The 17,934-nt window shown below is 33.0% G+C and overlaps 2 protein-coding genes and 1 pseudogene across 3 annotated transcripts; all 3 read left to right on the top strand.

The window, feature by feature from the left end:
* The first annotated feature begins 512 nt into the window (after positions 1-512).
* LOC149495007 (G-type lectin S-receptor-like serine/threonine-protein kinase At4g27290) lies at positions 513-4,187 on the top strand (annotated as a pseudogene). Its single transcript, XR_016321836.1, has 6 exons — positions 513-1,563; positions 2,576-2,733; positions 2,865-3,075; positions 3,329-3,567; positions 3,656-3,806; positions 3,879-4,187. The product of XR_016321836.1 is annotated as a G-type lectin S-receptor-like serine/threonine-protein kinase At4g27290 (transcript).
* A 4,708-nt stretch (positions 4,188-8,895) lies between these two features.
* On the top strand, positions 8,896-12,476 carry LOC105633218 (G-type lectin S-receptor-like serine/threonine-protein kinase At4g27290). Its single transcript, XM_037637552.2, has 7 exons — positions 8,896-10,353; positions 10,505-10,636; positions 10,738-10,895; positions 11,026-11,236; positions 11,489-11,726; positions 11,815-11,965; positions 12,039-12,476. Exons 1-7 carry the CDS (start codon positions 9,051-9,053, stop codon positions 12,342-12,344), a joined length of 2,499 nt encoding a protein of 832 aa, XP_037493480.2. The 5' UTR covers positions 8,896-9,050; the 3' UTR covers positions 12,345-12,476.
* Positions 12,477-13,133: 657 nt separating this feature from the next.
* Positions 13,134-16,924, top strand: LOC105632844 (G-type lectin S-receptor-like serine/threonine-protein kinase At4g27290). Its single transcript, XM_012215301.4, has 7 exons — positions 13,134-14,508; positions 14,838-14,975; positions 15,152-15,309; positions 15,432-15,642; positions 15,778-16,015; positions 16,109-16,259; positions 16,339-16,924. The coding sequence occupies exons 1-7, from the start codon at positions 13,218-13,220 to the stop codon at positions 16,648-16,650; spliced, it is 2,499 nt and encodes an 832-aa protein (XP_012070691.3). The 5' UTR covers positions 13,134-13,217; the 3' UTR covers positions 16,651-16,924.
* The last annotated feature ends 1,010 nt before the right edge of the window (positions 16,925-17,934 follow it).

Raw genomic sequence — 17,934 nt, 5'->3', positions numbered from 1 at the left:
TCTGAGTTGTTTGCGTGTAAAGGATCACAATCATGATTCTTGCTAGTAACTGCAGCGATAAGCCTTGCCACATCTTCTGGAGTCATCATATTGATGTTCAACCAAATCTAAAAAAAAAATTGCTCTTGAATTGTAGAAATCCAAGGACAAGTCAATTTACCTGATACCGTGAACAGGATAAGGCAAACTTGAGAAAACAATGGACAATCTCAATCATGGAGAACCGAAAAGTAGAAAGAATGAAAAGAAAGCAGCAGAGTTTTTAATTCTCAACCTCTGCTCTGAACTGTTATTTTCTTCATCTTGTTCTAGAACTGTTTTACACAAAAGTATATATGATCTATCTTTCGTAACTAACTGTAGGTTTTGGCTAAGTGTACTTGGCTGTGATGGTTATTTGTTAATGGTGCTGTGATGTTTTAATGTGTGAAGGCTGTGACTGAAGTAACGCTTATACTTCTAAATATCGATTCTTGGGGGTGTGGTATAGAAAGGTATCCAACGGTACCGTTGTTTGGGTTGCAAATAGACAAACCCCACTCACCGATTCATCTGGCCTTTTAAAGTTAAAAGACAATGGGCTTCTCGTTCTGCTCAATCAGAATAATACAATAATTTGGTCTTCCAATTCATCGAGGGTGATAACTAATCCAGTTGTGCAGCTTTTAGATTCAGGAAATCTTGTTATTGGAGCTCAAAATGATCTAAATCCAGAAAATTTCTTATGGCAAAGTTTCGAGCATCCTGACAGAACATTTCTACCAGGAATGAAGATCAGAACTATAGCTAAAGGCTGGGATATACGTCTATCATCATGGAAGAGCGAAGATGATCCTTCTCCAGGAAAGTTTACATATCAGATTGATCCCAGAGCCTTAGAGTGGGTTATCAAAGAAAATTCAGCTGTCAAGAATCGATATGGGCCTTGGAATGGTGTTCAATTTAGTGGAATAAATTATTTGGAACCAGGCACGCTTTTTAAGTATACTTTTGTTTTAAACCAGAACGAGGGAGAATGCTATGTTATTGATGACCCTGTTAACAGATCAGATTTTACAAGGCTGGTTCTGGATGTTAATGGTAAGACAAGCCGGTTCATATGGCTTGATCGAGCTGGTAATTGGAGTGCGTACGGATCTACACCGATAGACGACTGTGATGCTTATGCATTATGTGGTGTTTATGGCATTTGTGACATTAGAAAAACACCTACTTGTAGTTGTCTGGATAGATTTGTGCCTAAATATGAAAAAGATTGGGATGGAGGTGACTGGATAGGTGGATGTGTTCGAAGAATACCGTTGGACTGCAAGAAAGGAGACAAGTTCATAACGTACTCCAATGTTAAATTGCCTGACACGAAAAATTGGTCAACCAATGCAAGCTTAACGCTAGAAGAATGTAAGACGTCATGCTTGAAAGATTGTTCTTGCATGGCTTATGCAGTTTCAGATATAAAAAGAGGGAGTGGATGCTTCTTTTGGTATGGTGACCTTCTTGACATCAAACAATTAACTAAGGATGGGCAAGATCTTTACATTAGGATGGCTTCTTCTGAAACAGGTAATTGATTCACAAATAAGCACTCAACTTTGGACAGGAAAGAATTTAAAAAACAATTGAATAAGATATTGCAATTAGATCTTCTGTGAATCAAAATGTCTATCTCACAATTTTTTCCCCTTTTCATGAATGCGTTATTTTTATATGAAGATGATAAGTTTACAAAGACTAATGGGAAGTCATAGCCGAAGATCATAGCGGCCATTTTGTCAGTTGCTGGAGTGATCTTCCTAAGCCTAGCGTTGGTAATATTTATTCGGAAAAGGAAGCAGCGGAAGTACAATATGTCGTATTTTCATCCATTGCCTTTTGTTTTAAATTCCTGTATAATGTCTCTTTTCAGCTACGCTGTTGTAATGCAAATCTCATGGACATGGGAGTTTGTTGGAGAAAGAAACAAAGTTGATGGAGCTTAACATGAGGCTCAATAAAAAAACAAACACAGCAGATTTTTACTAAGAAAATCTTGAACCACAGTCCAACAAAGATCATTTAAAATGTGATACCATTTGTTGGAGATTGAGAGGAGGAGATAAAACAGAGAAAGCAATATAGCAGAGTTTAATGAAGTAAAAAACAAAGTTGATGTAAATACAAATCTTTTTTTTTCTTCTTTCTTTTCTTCTTCATTTTTTCTACATAAATTAATATTCTTACAAAGCTCTCTCCTCTCAAACTCTCAGCTTTCACCTTTTTCTTTCTTACACTTTCATTAACAAGGGTTGCTTTATATAGCAAATTACACTAGCTTTCCACAAAGAAGTCAATACTAACTTCCCATGATTTAAAGAAGTTTGTCTCTTTGTTTGTGGCTAAATTTAAGCTCTATCACAAATTCATTCAACATTCAAATATTCTTGAGTTTTCATACAAAAAACGATTCATGAGAAATAAGAAAGCTAAGCTGACAGCACTTAGCATCACAGCACCAAGGGAATTACTGTCAACAGAGTTCAATGGAAAGAAGACATGGGCTTGATTCTTTGCATTCTTTGTGGTTCTAATTTTTCAGGGATAATGATAGGCACTCTGGAAAGAAACGCAAATAACAAGAATAAAAAAGACGACCTAGAACTACCACTTTTTGATCTGGGCACTATTGTTTGTGCAACCAACAACTTCTCCTTCATCAATAAACTTGGAGAAGGAGGGTTTGGACCTGTTTATAAGGTACAATCTGATGCGATCCACTTACAATACGAAGTCTTGAATTTGTTGTATTATTTTGTTATTTGTTCTCTTAGGAGTTAGGACTATCAGCATTGTATGATTCTGCTTATTTATTGGTAAATCATTTTCAGGGAGTGCTGAAAAACGGGCAAGAAGTGGCTGTGAAGAGGCTATCAACAAATTCAAAACAAGGTGTTGATGAATTCAAGAATGAAGTTGTGTATATTGCTAAACTTCAACACCGAAATCTGGTGAAACTACTTGGATGTTGCATACAAAAAGATGAAATGATGTTGATCTATGAGTTCATGCCTAACAAAAGCTTGGACTTCTTTATTTTCGGTTTGTTTCAAAAACACACAAATTTTTATTACCTAAAATTTTTATAACAGGAGCTCCAAATCCTCATAAGCCATTCTGACAGTAATGGTCTCAGCAAAGGACAAAAGTCAATTTTGACAGCCAGATCAATTGTCATTTTGAAATGGCTTGATGAGCACAGGGTTTCTCTGTTTTCATTCGAATTATGCTACCTTTTGTTATTATGCGTTTGTTAATAGGCAAAATGTGGTGAGCTGGTTATAATATTGGGCAGATAAAACACACAGCATGGCGCTAGATTGGCCTAAGCGCTTCCACATTATCAATGGCATCGCTCGCGGACTGCTTTACCTTCATCAAGATTCAAGACTAAGAATAATTCACAGAGATTTGAAGGCCAGTAACATTTTATTAGATAATGAAATGAATCCTAAAATTTCAGATTTTGGCCTTGCAAGAAGTTTTGGGGGGCAATGAAACTGAAGCCAATACAAATAAAGTAGTGGGAACATAGTAAGCATTTCCTAAATGATATCTATACGTTATCTATTTATGACTTTGATCCCATGAATATGATTTAATGTTCAGGAATTTCCTGCAGCGGTTACATGTCACCAGAGTATGCAGTTGATGGTCTCTACTCAACAAAATCTGATGTGTATAGCTTCGGAGTAATAGTCCCAGAGATCGTAAGTGGGAAAAGGAACAGAGGATTCAGTCATCCCGAGCACAACCTTAACCTTCTTGGGCATGTAGGTGTTACATTAATATCTTGTTTTTGCAGACGAATAATCTATTATAGTAACATGTATTTAATTGTTCAGGCATGGAGACTGCACATGGAAGGGAGATCGCATGAAATGATTGACGCGTTAATAGAAAATTCTTGTAATCTAATTGAAGTATTACGTTCAATTCATATCGGTTTACTATGTGTTCAACGGAGTCCAGAAGACAGGCCGAGCATGTCAAGTGTGGTTTTTATGTTGGGTGGGGAAGGTGCTTTGCCTGAGCCTAAGCAACCTGGTTTCTTCAACGAAAGGGAGATAAGTGCAGCAAATTATTCATCAAACAATCACGACTCATCTTCTGCTAATGGTCTCACAGTTACATTATTAGAGGCGCGATAGATATATACCATGTCATGATTATGGAAATACTTTATCGATCTTTTTCCTTTTAAATGAATTGTATCGGTTACTACTAAAGTTTAATTAAATATCTTATCAGGAAAAATTTGATTTAGACCAGGTATATGGCCTCACTTACAGGCCAAACATTGAGAATAAGGTTTTTTATTGAAACGAAGGTATTTCTTACTATACACCGAAAAAAAAAAAAGAATAAAATCGAAATACTTTTTAAAAAAACTTTATTCTTATTGATTTGGTCCATGAATAGAGCCATGGATCAAATCTAGGTAAGTAATTTCCATTTCACCATTTCATTTAACATCGTGCAATTTATTGAAGTTCAATTTTTTTTTTCTTTTTTTCAAATTATTGAACTTCAATTAAAATTGAAGGATCAACTAATTTTGTTTTCAGTTTAGTAAAATTACTATTGCTAAATGGAAATGTTGATGAAAGTCCACTCAGCTCTTCAGATTTTGATTCAACTACAGTTATATCTAGATTCTATCTTTAACTCAAAATAATTATTTTTGATAAAGAAGAGACAAACATATAAGTCACACGAGTCAAAATCAATCTAGAAGCGAGACAAAAAAAAAATGCCAAAAGTCAATTGCTATTTTTATTTTTTGTCTTCCAAATAATGTTTCTTTTCGTCTACGTTGAAGCAATCAAGCCAATAGCAATCGCAATTAGGTATTTAAAGTCTTTATTTGTTCTATTAAAATAATAATCGGTTTGTAATTTCTTTCCTCATTCAATTGTCTTTCTTTTTCTTAATTGCTATGTCATCCATTTCAATTTGGATTAAATCTGAATTTTAATTTTTTTATTATTGAAGAAGCACGTGTGAAATTGGGGGAAGGAGAAATTTGGACTGAACTAAAAATAACTTTTATGAAGAAAGGACTAAATTATAATTTTATAAAGAAGAGAGACTGAATAGTAATCCTTCAAAATTACTATCATTCACACAGCAAACACTCCACACTCACGGAGACACACAACATTGAACTTCCATGGCTATTTATAGCCAATACAGTGAAGAACAAAACAAGCATTTTTTTTTTTTTTCTTTCGTCAAATGGTTGGTATAGGCGGTTATGGTTCTAAAATCGGACCGAATGATCAGTTTAATCGGAAATCGGACAGTGGTCTGGTTCAGATTACATAAAAAAATGAGCACCTTTAAAAATCGGTCTAAATCGGTAATATAATAGCACCTTCAAAGTGCTATTATATTAATTAAAACAATTAAATTTCTCGACTTTAAAGCCAAATGTTAAAATTAATATTATATTTTATTGTAATTAATTAATTTTTTTAGTATTAAATTTAGTCATATTTTCTCTTTTTTTAAATTATTTATTAATTTTTTAATGCTTTTTTATAAAAACCAAATTTGAGAATTTTTTTTTATTTGATATCAAGTTTTTTTTTTCTATACTTTCAATTTTATTTAAAAATATTATACATAAAAATCCGGTTGAACCGTGTTGAATCCGGTTGAACTCTCCAATTTAGTACACTCCTATCTTCACTGGTTCATTGATCAGTACAGTTTTCAGAATACCCATACCAACCATTGAAGTTTTCTTTTCACATTTTATTTATTTCCTTGACTTATTTTTTTATTTCTTTTGTCCATTTTGTGGGATCCACCATGTTGGCAGGATCTCTATTTTTGACTAATAAAAATTTTTTTTTTTTTTTATTTTTTGTTGAATTTAATATCACATGTTGGATTTATGTAAGAACGTTCAATTTGCGTAATGTTAAATTTTCTCAAAAATCAACTTTTTTTTATGGTTTACCGTTCAACTTGCAATAAAAGAACAAAAAAGTCCATTTTTTAAAGAAAGACAATTTTTAATATTTTTTAATTAATAAATTTATTCAAAAATTTTTAATTTACAAGAGAAAAAATTCTTTTAAAAAATAATTACAAAAATTTATAGTGTAATTAAATAAATATTTCATTTAAAAAATTATAAATCATATATTGAATATTTGGTTTGAAAAATATTTATTATCTTTTAATTATATTTTATTTTAATCAAATATTCCATTATTTAATTGATTTCAATTAAAATATTTATTTTATTTAAAAATAAAGTTTTTTAGAAAATGAGTTTTTTATTTTTTTTTTTTACAAATTTAAGGAGTAAAGCGAATAAAAAATTAATTGTTGAGTAAATTGTATATTACTTCTAAATTTAAGGGAAAATGAGCTTAATTCCTTAATGAAATGAGCCTGAATTATTTGGTAACATCCATTTGTCATATCAGAAATATTTCGACATGTGTAAACTTGCTTGGCATTTCCTTGCAATGCATCATATTAATATGGTACTAATTAGTAATAATATTGTTATTTGTAGGAATAAAGCTTAATTTATCGTCTAAACTTAAAAATAATATTCAATTTACCTAGGAATTAATTTTTTTATAATTTATTTTTTTAATTTGCACTAAAAGAATAAAAAGCTAATTTTTCATAAAAATTAATTTTAAATATTTTTTACTAATAAAAATTATTTTAAAGTTTAAAATTAGGGAAAAATTATTTTAAAATGTAACAATAATTATAAAAAAAATTATAGTGTCTTGTCTTTGATTTAAAAAATAAAAAAATTTAATTTAAAAATTATAAAATTAGAAAAATATTTGACTATATGATTGGTATAAAAAATATTTATTATTTATCATTTAAATACTTCTTAATTGTATTTGATCTAAATCAAATATTTAATTATTTTTAATTTAAATTAAATATTTACTTTATTTTAAGTAAAAAATTGGATTATTTATTTTTTTATTTTTAAATTCAGGGGATAAATCGTACGAAAAGTTGATTTTTTGATGATTTTTAGACAAATTGAATATTGCTCTTAAGTTCAGGAAACAAATTGAACTTCATACCTTATTTGCATTTATTTCATTTTTATAAAGAAATAAACCATATATAATATTTAATTTTATTTATTATTTGATATAAAGCTGATTTTATGAATTAAAAAAACTCAATTCAAAATTTTCAAGAGTATAACTTAAGGATATTAATTTCTTCCGATTAAGGAAATAAATCTAATTCTTAGTTTTCTCTTTAATATTATACTATTAAAAGATTGTTGGAAAGCCCATTAAAATTTTCTTATCTCACATGGGAACCTTTTATATTTATCACCCTTTAACAACAGTGTGGTCATAAAAAAAAAAATTGCAAGATTGTAACTATTACTAAGGCTGTTCGGCAATAACTTTTAATTAATTTTTAGCATTTTGATAAAGTTTAAACTCTATTTTTGTTAATTGTAGCGTTTGGTAACAAAGTGTTTATTCTAGTAACTTTTAGAGGTTTGTTAAATACTCTAACATTTAGCCTTTAACATTTAACATTTATCTTTTGCATTTAATATTTAGCTTTTAATTAATTTTTTTTGACAATCATACTATTGTTTTTTTTTCTTTCGAATTCAGCTAATTAAACAACTAATTTTTTTTTTGTTATTTTAAGTTAAATAGCTAATTGAACAGTTATTTTTTTATCGAATACTTCTAATTTAAACTGTTATATAAAAAGCTGCCAATTAAAAAGCTAATAGCTAACAACTAACCCCTAATTAGGGGTGTGCAAAACAACCGATCGAACTGAACCAAAAATTCAAGCGATCCATTTCGATTTGATTCGGTCAGCTATTCAAGAGAGGTTCGGATGGTTAATTCATTCGGCTTGAATCGATTTTTTAGAAATTCATCGGTCGGGTTTAAATCGAATCAACATGACAAAAGTTGACTAAAATCAGTCGAATCTACTGGTTCGATTCAAATGTCAAATTCGATCCAATTTGGTCCATTGTCTAAAAATTTCGATTTGCATTTTCTGACTCCGGTCGGTTTGAATTGAACTGATTGTTTGCATACCCCTACATCTAATAAAATAATTAACATATACTACAACAACTAACAGCTGTTAAAACAGTTAATATAATATTGTTGAATAGACCCTTAATCTTTTTATTTTTATGCTTTTAGTCTTCTTGCAGATGGATGAATGGGTTTTGTTTAATAATGGTGGACAAAGCATACATTGCAACTGTTTGTGCCAAGACCACTTTCATTTCTTGGTCAATTGCTTTGATTTCTTTGCGACTTTGAGGCTCAGGTTCCCAGAATTTGCCTTTGCTAACCCTATTTTGGCTACTCTGGCATTTAACTGTTCTTTGCTTGCCAATTGCACAATAGCTTTTCAATTTCATCGTTATGGTAGACACAATTAGATAAAGAATGAATGACTGAGTAAATTAATATTAATTATATAATGATTTCTTTGTGCCTTTCAAGTCATTTAATTATTAGTAGCTTGAAAATTAGACAATAGTTTTTCAATTTCATTGTTACGAATAGATAATTATAGTATTAATTAAATAATGGTGTTAATGTTACCATCTTTTCATTTTTAATGTCATTCTGATTATTTACATATTATTATCATATTAATATTAATGAATATTAATTAAATACTTATTTCCAATGTAGTTGTCATGGATCATGGTGACATGGTCTTTGAATAAAATATATATAGACAACCAACGAAGAGAAAAGTAAAAAAAAGAGAGAAATAGAGAGAAATATGAAGAACCACGCTAAATATTTTATTCAGTAAATACAAATTGTTCAACCAGCATTGCTTTCGTTGTTCAAGTCAGTCTTGCCTTCATCAATATTATATGATTCCTGTATTACGGCCAAAAATACCACATTTCAAAAGAAAAGTATTCTTTTCTAGATTAATTGTTCACATCTCTTCTAGTTTTTTTGATGACAAAGTTCTTCATATCATTTATGTAATAATATAAAGCAATGCAACAAGATGAAAAGAAGCAAGAACCAATGGGAAACTATATAATTATAGTACTCATTTTCTGCCTTTCTCTCACCTCCACCTTCATAATATCCGTTTCCTTGGACACTATATATCCAAATGAAACTATTAGAGATGATGAAACAATAGTTTCAGCTAATGGCAACTTTGAACTTGGGTTTTTCCGCCCAGGAGCATCTAAATATCGATTCTTGGGGGTGTGGTATAGAAAGGTATCCAATGGTACCGTTGTTTGGGTTGCAAATAGACAAACCCCACTCACCGATTCATCTGGCCTTTTAAAGTTAAACGACAATGGGCTTCTCGTTCTGCTCAATCAGAATAATACAATAATTTGGTCTTCCAATTCATCGAGGGTGATAACTAACTCAGTTGTGCAGCTTTTAGATTCAGGAAATCTTGTTATCAGAGCCGAAAATGATCTAAACCCAGAAAATTTCTTGTGGCAAAGTTTCGATTATCCTGACAGAACATTTCTACCAGGAATGAAGATCGGAACTATAGCAAAAGGCTTGGATATACGTCTATCATCATGGAAGAGCGAAGATGATCCTTCTCCAGGTAAGTTTACATATCAGATTGATCCCAGAGTCTTAGAGTTAGTTATCAAAGAAAATTCAGCTGTCAAGAATCGATATGGGCCTTGGAATGGTGTTCAATTTAGTGGGCTAAATTATTTGGAACCAGGCACGCTTTTTAAATATACTTTAGTTTTAAACCAGAACGAGGGAGAATACTATGTTATTGATGACCCTGTTAACAGATCAGATTTTACAAGGCTGGTTCTGAATGTTGATGGTAAGACAAGCCGGTTCATATGGATTGATCGAACTGGCGATTGGAGTGTGTACGGATCTACACCAATAGACGACTGTGATGCTTATGCATTTTGTGGTGTTTATGGCAGTTGTGACAGTAGAAAAACACCTATTTGTAGTTGTCTGGATAGATTTGTGCCCAAATATGAAAAAGATTGGGATGGAGGTGACTGGATAGGTGGATGTGTTCGAAGAATACCGTTGGATTGCAAGAAAGGAGACAAGTTTATAACGTACTCCAATGTTAAACTGCCTGACACGAAAAATTGGTCAACCAATGCAAGCTTGACGCTAGAAGAATGTAAGACGTTATGCTTGAAAGATTGTTCTTGCATGGCCTATGCAGTTTCAGATATAAAAAGAGGGAGTGGATGCTTCTTTTGGTATGGTGACCTTCTTGACATTAAACAATTAACTAAGGATGGGCAAGATCTTTACATTAGGATGGCTTCTTCTGAAACAGGTAATTGATTCACAAATAAGCATTCAACTTTGGACAGGAAAGAATTTAAGAAACAATTGAATAAGATATTGCAATTAGATCTTCTGTGAATCAAAATGTCTATCTCACAATTTTTTTCCCTTTTTCATGAATGCGTTATTTTTATACGAAGATGATAAGGATCCAAACGCTAATGGGAAGTCAAAAACGAAGGTCATAGCGGCCATTTTTTCAGTTGCTGGAGTGATCTTCCTAGGCCTGGCGTTCGCAATATTTGTTAGGAAAAGGAAGCAGCGGAAATACAGTAAGTTCCTTTTCTGCTAAGCTGTTATAATGCAAATCTCACGGACATGGAAAGAAGAGATGGTTTGATTATTTGTATTTTTTGTGGTTCTACTTTTTCAGGGACAATGATAGCCAATCTGGAAAGAAGTGCAAATAACAATAATAAAAGGGAAGACCTAGAATTACCACTCTTTGATCTGGGCACTATTGCTTCTGCCACCAATAATTTCTCCTTCTCCAGTAAACTCGGGGAAGGAGGGTTTGGACCAGTTTATAAGGTACAATCTGATGCGATCCACTTACAATACGAAGTCTTGAAATTGTTGTATTATTTTGTTATTTGTTCTCTTAGGAGTAGGACTGTCAGCACTGTATGACTCTATTTATTTATTTGTTAATCATTTTCAGGGAGTGCTGAAAAACGGGCAAGAAGTGGCTGTGAAGAGGCTATCAACAAATTCAAAACAAGGAGTTGATGAATTCAAGAATGAAGTTGTGTATATTGCTAAACTTCAACACCGAAATCTGGTGAAACTACTTGGATGTTGCATACAAAAAGATGAAATGATGTTGATCTATGAGTTCATGCCTAACAAAAGCTTGGACTTCTTTATTTTCGGTTTGTTCCAAAAACTAACACAAATTTTTATTACCTAAAATTTTTATAACAGGAGCTCCAAATCCTCATAAGCCATTTCTGACAGTAATGGTCTCAGCAAAGGACAAATTTTGACAGCCAGATCAATTGTCATTTTGAAATGGCTTGATGAGCACAGGGTTTCTCTGTTTTCATTCGAATTATGCTACCTTTTTTTTTATTATGCGTTTGTTAATAGGCAAAATGTGCTGAGTTGGTTATGATATTGGGCAGATAAAACACACAAAATGGCGCTAGATTGGCCTAAGCGCTTCCACATTATCAATGGCATCGCTCGCGGACTGCTTTACCTTCATCAAGATTCAAGACTAAGAATAATTCACAGAGATTTGAAGGCCAGTAACATTTTATTAGATAATGAAATGAACCCTAAAATTTCAGATTTTGGCCTTGCAAGAAGTTTTGGAGGCAGTGAAACTGAAGCCAATACAAATAAAGTAGTGGGAACATAGTAAGCATTTCCTAAATGATATATATACGTTATTTACTTATGACTTTGATCCCATGAATATGATTTAATGTTCAGGAATTTCCTGCAGTGGTTACATGTCACCAGAGTATGCAGTTGATGGTCTCTACTCAACAAAATCTGATGTGTATAGCTTCGGAGTAATAGTCCTAGAGATCGTAAGCGGGAAAAGAAACAGAGGATTCAGTCATCCGGAACACAACCTTAACCTTCTTGGGCATGTAGGTGGTAACATTAATAATATGTTTTTGTCAACGAATAATCTATTATGGTAACATGTATTTAATTGTTCAGGCATGGAGACTGCACATGGAAGGAAGATCCGTTGAAATGATTGACGCGTTAATAAAAAATTCTTGTAACCTAAATGAAGTATTACGTTCAATTCATATCGGTTTACTTTGTGTTCAACGGAGTCCAGAAGACAGGCCGAGCATGTCAAGTGTGGTTTTTATGTTGGGTGGTGAAGGTGCTTTGCCTGAGCCTAAGCAACCTGGTTTCTTCACCGAAAGGGAGATAAGTGCAGCAAATTATTCATCAAACAATCACGACTCATCTTCTGCTAATGGTCTCACAGTAACATTATTAGACGCGCGATAGATATATATCATGTCATGTCTACAGCAAGTGAAATACGTTATGGATGTCCTTGTTCTTTAATTGAATTAATTAATTAAACCATAAAACTTCATTTATGAATGAAGATATCACTGGATTTCGTGCAATTATTGAAATTCAATTTTTCCGTCTCTTTCTTTTTTTTTTTATTTTACAAATTATTGGACTTCAATTTAAAATAAAAGAATCAATTAATTTTTTCTTCATTTTAATAACATTATTGTCGCAAAATAAAAGAATCAAATAATTTAAAATACATAATTCATTCATTAGATATGCCGTTTTATGTAGTGAAAATATGCTTCTAAGAATTGTGGTTCATAACTACTGCATCAACCTAATATATTTTTTTTATACCAAATCTCCTTGAACAAAGGCAGGACACATTTTCACCTAACCGCTGCGGAAACGGCTACTATCTTTCTAGAATTTTAACAAATATTTTTCACTAATAATTTTTTTTAAAAGAAAAAAAAAATATTGGGTTTCTTATTTTTGCCCTTCCGATAAATGCCTGCCTGAAGCCTTATTCTATTTCGAATATCAGATGTAGAGTTTTATTAGAACTGAATTGGGCCGGGATCGGCCCATACTCATACTCCCATACTAAAAACGTCAACCAAAATCAACCTAACACCACAATTATGCAATAATGTCAAAGACGCCAGATTTGAATCTTGACTTGACTCTGATGGGTCCCATCAGAATGAGAAGTCCGATCCCCCTTCCCTTTTCTAACGGGAAAAGACTTAAACAAAGTCAAGTAAACACAGATACTCCTTTCCAGCTCCATTAAGCTGGAAATATGGTAATATATAAGAAATTAATTCATTTCATTAAACTAACAAAGGTGCAATGAAAGAAAAATCAATGGAGAGACTCTGCAAATTTCTTACTTTTTGCTTCTATCTATTGCTTATCACAGCAATATCCACTGTAGCTGACACCTTGAATATAACTCGATCTATTAGAGATGATGATGGCCTAGTTTCAGCCGGTGGAAGCTTTAGACTGGGATTTTTCAGCCCACTTGGCACCTCCAAAAATAAGTACTTAGGCATATGGTACAACAACTTACCTGGCCAAACTGTAGTTTGGGTTGCTAACAGAGAAATCCCCATCACTGATTCGTCCGGCGTTCTTCGGATCAGTGATCAAGGAATGTTGGTACTTACTGTTGGTAACGGGAGCATAATTTGGTCTTCTAACTCCACAAGAGCTTCAAGAAATCCCATCGCACAGCTTTTGGATTCAGGAAATCTTGTTGTTAAAAATGAGGGTGATGATAACCCAGAAAATTACTTGTGGCAGAGTTTTGATTACCCAACTGATACATTTTTGCCAGGAATGAAGCTTGGATGGAATAGAGAAAAAGGCTTGGGTCGATACCTTACACCATGGAAGACATCCGATAATCCTGCTCGAGGTAATTTTAGTTGTGGGGTTGATGCTGCTGGTTATCCTCAACTGGTTGTAAGAAAGAATTCAAAACTGGTTTTTCGAGCTGGATCATGGAATGGTCTTCGGTTTAGTGGCGCACCTGGATTAAAGCCAAACTCTATTTATACATTTGGGTTTGTTCTAAACGAGAAGGAGTTGTATTACCATTATGAGCTTCGTAACAGCTCTTTACTTTCAAGATCGATGATAAATAATGTCAATGGCCTTTTCCAACGCTTTCTTTGGAATGAGCAGACACGAGAATGGCGACTTTATTCTACAGTACAAATGGATAATTGTGATCAATATGCTTTGTGCGGTTCATATGGTAGCTGCAATATTAACAACTCACCCACCTGTAGTTGCTTGGAAGGATTTGAACCAAAAGTTCCAAAAGAATGGGACACGGTGGATTGGTCAAGTGGTTGCGTTAGAAAGATTCCACTGAATTGCGCCGGAGATGGGTTTCGGAGGTACTCTGCTGTGAAGTTGCCAGACACACAGAAATCCTGGTATAACAAGAGTATGAATCTTGAGGAGTGCAGAACCATGTGCTTGAAGAATTGCTCCTGCATAGCATACACAAATTTGGACATTAGAGGAGGAGGAAGTGGCTGCTTGATCTGGTATGATGATCTCCTTGATACTAGACACTTGGATGAAAATGGCCAAGATATTTACATAAGGATGGCTGCATCAGAAATAGGTAAGAATTCATCCTCAGTCCTAATATTCCACTGCCTGATTCAAAGATTCTAATAAATAGTTAAAATGTCACATATTATGTAGATCAACCACCTTAATTATACAATAAATTGCAACTATTTGCATTTGATTGTGTATATATTTCAGAAATTCTGTCGTATTAATTTGCTTAGTTAAATTGTTAATCTAAACTCATATATCTGTACCTATGGATGATCATCCTGGAAACTAAATAGACAAGATGCATATAAAATGAATGTTATTTTAAAAATCAATATTATGTCATTGATATATTCCTTATCTGTTTGCTTGTGACTCTGTTATGTGCAGCTTTTGATGAAAATATGAAGACAAAGAGTAAATCCAATAAAACAAGGATCATCTTGAGCACAGTGTTACCTGCAGGAATGCTGCTCCTGGGCCTAACTATGCTTGTTTGTCTTTGGAAAAAGAAGCAGCAGAAACATAGTATGTTGTTCACTCCTTAAAATTCTACCTCCTAACTAATGAAAAGTTCCGGCATAATGATTTTAGAGAACCATGAGTCAGGAAACTTTACATTACACTGGAAATCATAAGGAAATAAGAGAAATGGAGATAATTTGTCTTTTTAAATTCTTAACCACTTCCGCTCCAATCTGCAGGAATAAAAACAGGCATTGTGGACAGAAATGCATATGACAATACCAAGGAGGAGGAGCTAGAATTACCGTTGTTTGATTTTAACACAATTGCTTCTGCAACCGATAACTTCTCAATTAACAATAAACTCGGAGAAGGGGGATTTGGACCTGTTTTCAAGGTAGAAATCCTTTTAAAACCAATATTTTTAACATTGCATTGTGAAATTCTTGGCGTTTACTGCATCTCTCCAGTATATTTTCAAAAACAAAGTGACTCCATTTATGATATGGTGTGATACAGGGAACGTTGAAAGATGGACAAGAAATAGCTGTGAAGAGGCTCTCAAAGAATTCAAACCAGGGACTCAATGAGTTCAAGAACGAAGTCATGCATATTGCCAAACTTCAGCACCGGAATCTGGTGAAGCTTCTAGGATGCTGCATTGAATCAGAAGAGAAGATGTTAGTCTATGAGTTTATGCCTAACACGAGCTTGGACTGCTTCCTTTTTGGTTTGAATCTTCCCAAGACCTCATATACTAATTAGTTCACTATTATGATAAATTCTGAAGCCCTAGATTGAGCATTTATTTAGCATTGTTTTGCTAAATATTGTATATCTGATAAAAGGGTAAAATGTTGTCCAGATGAAAAACAGAGCAAGCTACTAGATTGGCCTGCGCGCTACCAAATTATCAATGGGATTGCTCGTGGACTCCTCTATCTTCACCAAGATTCAAGGCTAAGAATAATTCATAGAGATCTGAAAGCAGGGAACATTTTATTGGATTATGAAATGAATCCAAAAATTTCAGACTTTGGCCTTGCTAGAAGTTTTGGAGGAAATGAAACTGAAGCCAATACAAATAAAGTGGTGGGAACATAGTAAGTGGTACCTAAAATTGTATAACATTAAACACATGTCTATATCATGCTTTATCCCTGCAAGTTTGATTTAATATTTACAATATTATGCAGTGGTTACATGTCTCCAGAATATGCAATTGAAGGCATATACTCTGTGAAGTCCGATGTGTTTAGCTTTGGTGTTATAGTGCTAGAGATAGTTAGTGGGAAGAGGAACAGAGGATTCTCCCATGAAGACCATGATCTTAACCTTCTGGGACATGTAAGTATCAGTTCACATCAATATTTTCTTTCAATTCAATCAGAAAGCTACTATAACAACAATGGTATATATTGTATAGGCTTGGCAACTACATAAAGAAGGGAGGTCTATTGAACTGATTGACACATCATTAAGAAACTCATACAATCTATCTGAAGTGCTACGATCAGTTCATGTTGGTTTACTCTGTGTGCAAGGAAGTATAGAAGATAGGCCAAGCATGTCAGCTGTGGTCTATATGTTGGGTAGTGAAGGTGCATTGCCTGAGCCTAAGCTGCCTGGATTCTTCACAGAAAGGGATCTAATTGAACTTGAAGCCAATTCCACCACAAGAAAGCACACAGCTTCTTCTACTAATGGTCTTACCATTACAGTACTAGATGCAAGATAGATGGATACATATCTTGTTGGAGCGCTTGCTGTGATACTACTGCTGTCACATTAGCTAATAGTCTCATTAGATTTTAAATTATCTAATGTGTATTTTGCCTAAAAGTCTAGAGTTTCCACTAACTCAGAGGCGTGCTGCTTATATATATATATATATATATATATATATCAGATAAGGTTAGGTGTTGATTGTAAAAAAGAAAAAACCTCTACCTTTTTTGTAACTGATGTATATATATTATATGTTAATCAATAAAATATCAGTGTTTGAGCTCCTTCTCCTTACTTTCAATTTCATGCTCTGTATTCTTAGAGCAAATGAAATACTTTACTGATCTCTTTGTTTGGCATTTGAACTGTTTATAACATTTTTGATTGTAAAATTCAATTACAACAGGTTTGCAAAATATATCAAAATATAAATAAAAAATAAAGGACAATTCCTATGCATAATGGAACATGATGTAACGTGATCAAAAGTATTTGTTTATAAATATACACTATATGTAACTCAGTTGAATTACAATTTATTAAATCGCAGGAGTAATTTCATTTTTATTTTAATAAAATCACTATTCCTAAATGAAATATTAACAAGCTTTTCATATTTTGATTCAACCTCAAGCTATATTTAGATCACTTCTAACAATTAATTGCCTGAATTAAAGTCAACAAATTAAAGGAAATATATTTGGTTAGATTTATTTATAATAAAACTAAAATAATAAATTTTCTTCTATCTCAATCAATGGCAGCCATCCCACTCATAGCCGACTCTTATTTCTACCCACAGATTTTGATATCATTAGAACTGAATTGGGCCAGGACAAGCCCATCCCAAAAGTCAAACAAAATCAACCGAACACCAGTACCACCACCAGGCGCCATGAATATTAAACACGTCAGGACAGGCAGATAATGGGATATGGACTTGACTCCAAGTGGGTCCCATCAGAATGAGAAGCCACCCGAATTAGCTGTCAAGTGTCAAGTGTGAAAGCATTTAAAATTAAACAATGTACAATTATTTCTCTGCATGTGGTCCCATTATCTGGAAACTATCAACATTTACATAAAGGCCGCTAATAAATTGCTTGTTTGGTCGGTCATAAAAAGGCATGTTGCTAGGAAGGAAAGTCATGTCTCTATCACATGATTTTTTACGGTACTAACAGTTTCTCTTCCAGAAGTTGATATCGAAAAAAAAAAAAAAAAAAAAAAAGGGAGAAAGGGATTTTAATATGTCAAGCTCTGAAATGTTGCAATTTTTTCTAACGGCTCCTTT

This window comes from Jatropha curcas, chromosome 7 (assembly GCF_041381405.1).
Source record: "Jatropha curcas cultivar XTBG-Jc1 chromosome 7, XTBG_Jcur_1.0, whole genome shotgun sequence".
Lineage (NCBI taxonomy): Eukaryota > Viridiplantae > Streptophyta > Magnoliopsida > Malpighiales > Euphorbiaceae > Jatropha > Jatropha curcas.
Note: the sequence above shows the minus strand (reverse complement) of the source record. Positions and strands in the feature narration are given on the sequence as shown.